The sequence below is a fragment of the Apium graveolens genome, unplaced genomic scaffold, assembly GCF_009905375.1.
Source record: "Apium graveolens cultivar Ventura unplaced genomic scaffold, ASM990537v1 ctg8127, whole genome shotgun sequence".
In the NCBI taxonomy this organism is placed as follows: Eukaryota; Viridiplantae; Streptophyta; class Magnoliopsida; order Apiales; family Apiaceae; genus Apium; species Apium graveolens.
Window position 1 is genome coordinate 79307 of NW_027420908.1, and position 2544 is coordinate 81850.

The following is a 2544-nucleotide window of genomic DNA, read 5'->3' on the forward strand; positions in this document are numbered from 1 at the left end:
AGTCCCACGACTACTATGCTGTGTGGGGAAATTATTTCAAAAAAATGACCCTTCAACTAGTTCTAAGGTAAGTAGTACATGCACTACCCCTTAGGCTAGGAGGAATTTATTTAATTCTAGCCTATAATCCGAGCATAGCCCCTAAATATATAATAAAAGAGGTATGTAACGGGCCAAAGCCGCACCTTACTGGTAATACTTTCGGAGATGTTCCGCGTTACAAGCTCGCGGAACCAGCTTTCCTTCCATATCTTTAAGGTGATAAGTCCCCTTCCACAGGATGGACTTTATTATGTACGGTCCTTCCCAATTAGCTCCAAACACTCCATGATGGGGGTTCTTCGTATTGGGCATCACTTTCCTAAGTACCAAATCTCCCACCTTCAGCAATTGGCCCTTTACCTTCTTGTTATAATACCTTGCGGCGCGTTGCTGATACGCTGCTAGCCTTAGCTGAGAATTTTCCCTCGTCTTCTCTAAGAGATCTAAATGAAGCCTTTGATTAACCTCAGCATCTTCTTTCCTGTAACAATCTCTGCGAAGCGATCCCGATCCAACTTCCACGGGGACCATAGCTTCATAGCCGTAAGTCAGCATGAACGGCATTTCTCCCGTAGTAGATCGTGGTGTAGTGTTGTACGACCACATCACCTTCGGGAGTTCTTCAGGCCAATTTCCTTTGCGTTCCTCCAGTTTGGTTTTACGGGTATGCTTTATTATTTTATTAACAGCTTCTATCTGTCCATTGCTTTGAGGATGATAGACCGCTGCAAACTCCTTCTTGATTTTCAGCTCCTCACATAGTTGTCGCAACTCCTTGCTATCAAACTGCTTTCCATTGTCGAAGACAAGGTTGTAAGGGATTCCAAACCAGCATACGATGGTGTTGAAAACAAAATCTCTGATTTTCTTTGTGGTTATAGTAGCCAGTGGCATAGCTTCCGCCCATTTAGTAAAGTAGTCGACCGCAACCACTGCATACTTGACGTCCCCTTTAGCTTTAGGTAATTCTCCGATAAGATCGATTCCCCACATGGCGAATGGCCATGGGCTTACCATAGGCGTCAAGAGCGTTGCCGGCATAGATGAGTAATTTGCAAAACGTTGACAGCGATCGCAAGCCCTGACAAAGTTTGTAGCATCCTCTTTCATCGTAGGCCAATAATACCCTTGGCGCAAAACTTTCATTGCCAACGAGCTACCCCCCGAGTGATTGCCACAGATTCCTTCATGTACTTCTCTTAAGATGTAATTTCCTTCTTCTTCTTCGACATATCTAAGCAGAGGTTGATTGAACCCTCTCTTGTATAGAACTTCGTCGTATATCACATACCTTGCAGCCTGATAGCGGAGTCAACGAGCCTTAAACTTATCCTCGGGGAGTGTTCCCTCGCGAATGTAAGCCAGAATGGGCATCATCCATGTTTCCTTGGGAGCCTCATCCACTTGCATAGTTTCTATCTCTAGGATACTAGGAATCTCCTGGATTTCAAGAGGGATGAATCCTAACAACACAGCCTCTTGTTGCGACCCCATTTTTTCCAGAGCATCCGCGTTACTGTTCTTCTCCCGCGGAACACATTCCAACCTAACTTCTTTGAACATTCCAATCAGGCGCTGTGTACATCTCAAGTATAATTATGCTCGCGGGCCTCGCGCTTGAAATCCCCCGTTCAACTGATTCACCACCAGCTCTGAGTCACTTCTTGCAATTAGGTTTCGCACCCCCATTTCCAAAGCAATCTTCAGGCCATTAATCAACGCTTCATACTCCGTATCATTATTCATTGTATAAAACTTGAAATAAATTGCGCTCATCAGATGATGGCCTTCGGGAGACACAAGTACTATACCTGCACCTCCATTGTTAACTGCCCCATCCACATGCAAAACCCACCAGGGATGTGGAAACTCCTCCACAGACTCCTCCATATGAGTAGGACGCAGTGTCACTAAAGCTTTGTCATCAACTTCAGAATCAAATTCCAACAAGAAATCAGCTAAGGCTTGCCCTTTAATCGCTGTCTGGGGCACATATTCCAAATCAAACTGTCCCAACTCCACAGCCCACTTTAGCATTCTTCCTGATGACTCTGGTTTATGAAGGACCTGCCGTAGCGGGTATGCTGTACGGACTTCAATTCTATGGGCTTGGAAATACGGCTGCAATTTTCTTGATGCAAACATCAGGGCGTAAACCAATTTCTCCATGCTTGTGTAGCAAGTTTCAGCGTCATACAACCACTTGCTCACGTAGTACACTGGTGACTGTTGTTCATCTTCCTCTCTCACCAGAACCGCACTGATTGAATATTCAGACACTGCGAGGTACAGTACCATAGATTCTCCATCTAACAGTTTTGACAGCATGGGAGGGTTTCCTAGTTGCTCCTTGATTATTTTGAAAGCCTCTTCACATTCTGATGTTCATACAAAGTCTTTCCCTGCTAACTTAATCGCCTTGAAAAATTCCTTGCATCTATCGGATGACTTGGAGACAAATCGATTTAACGCGGCAATCCTCCCAGTCAAACTCTGCACCTG

At 44.9% G+C, this 2544-nt stretch overlaps 1 protein-coding gene across 1 annotated transcript; it reads right to left on the reverse strand.

Moving 5' to 3' along the window:
• Positions 1-1638: 1638 nt before the first annotated feature.
• LOC141704682 (uncharacterized) lies at positions 1639-2340 on the reverse strand. Its single transcript, XM_074507880.1, has one exon. It carries the CDS (start codon positions 2338-2340, stop codon positions 1639-1641), a length of 702 nt encoding a protein of 233 aa, XP_074363981.1.
• Between the last annotated feature and the right edge of the window lie 204 nt (positions 2341-2544).

Excerpts from the sequence above, each read along its gene's own strand:
- LOC141704682 (XM_074507880.1), bottom strand. The coding sequence starts at position 2,340 with ATGGTACTGTACCTCGCAGTGTCTGAATATTCAATCAGTGCGGTTCTG.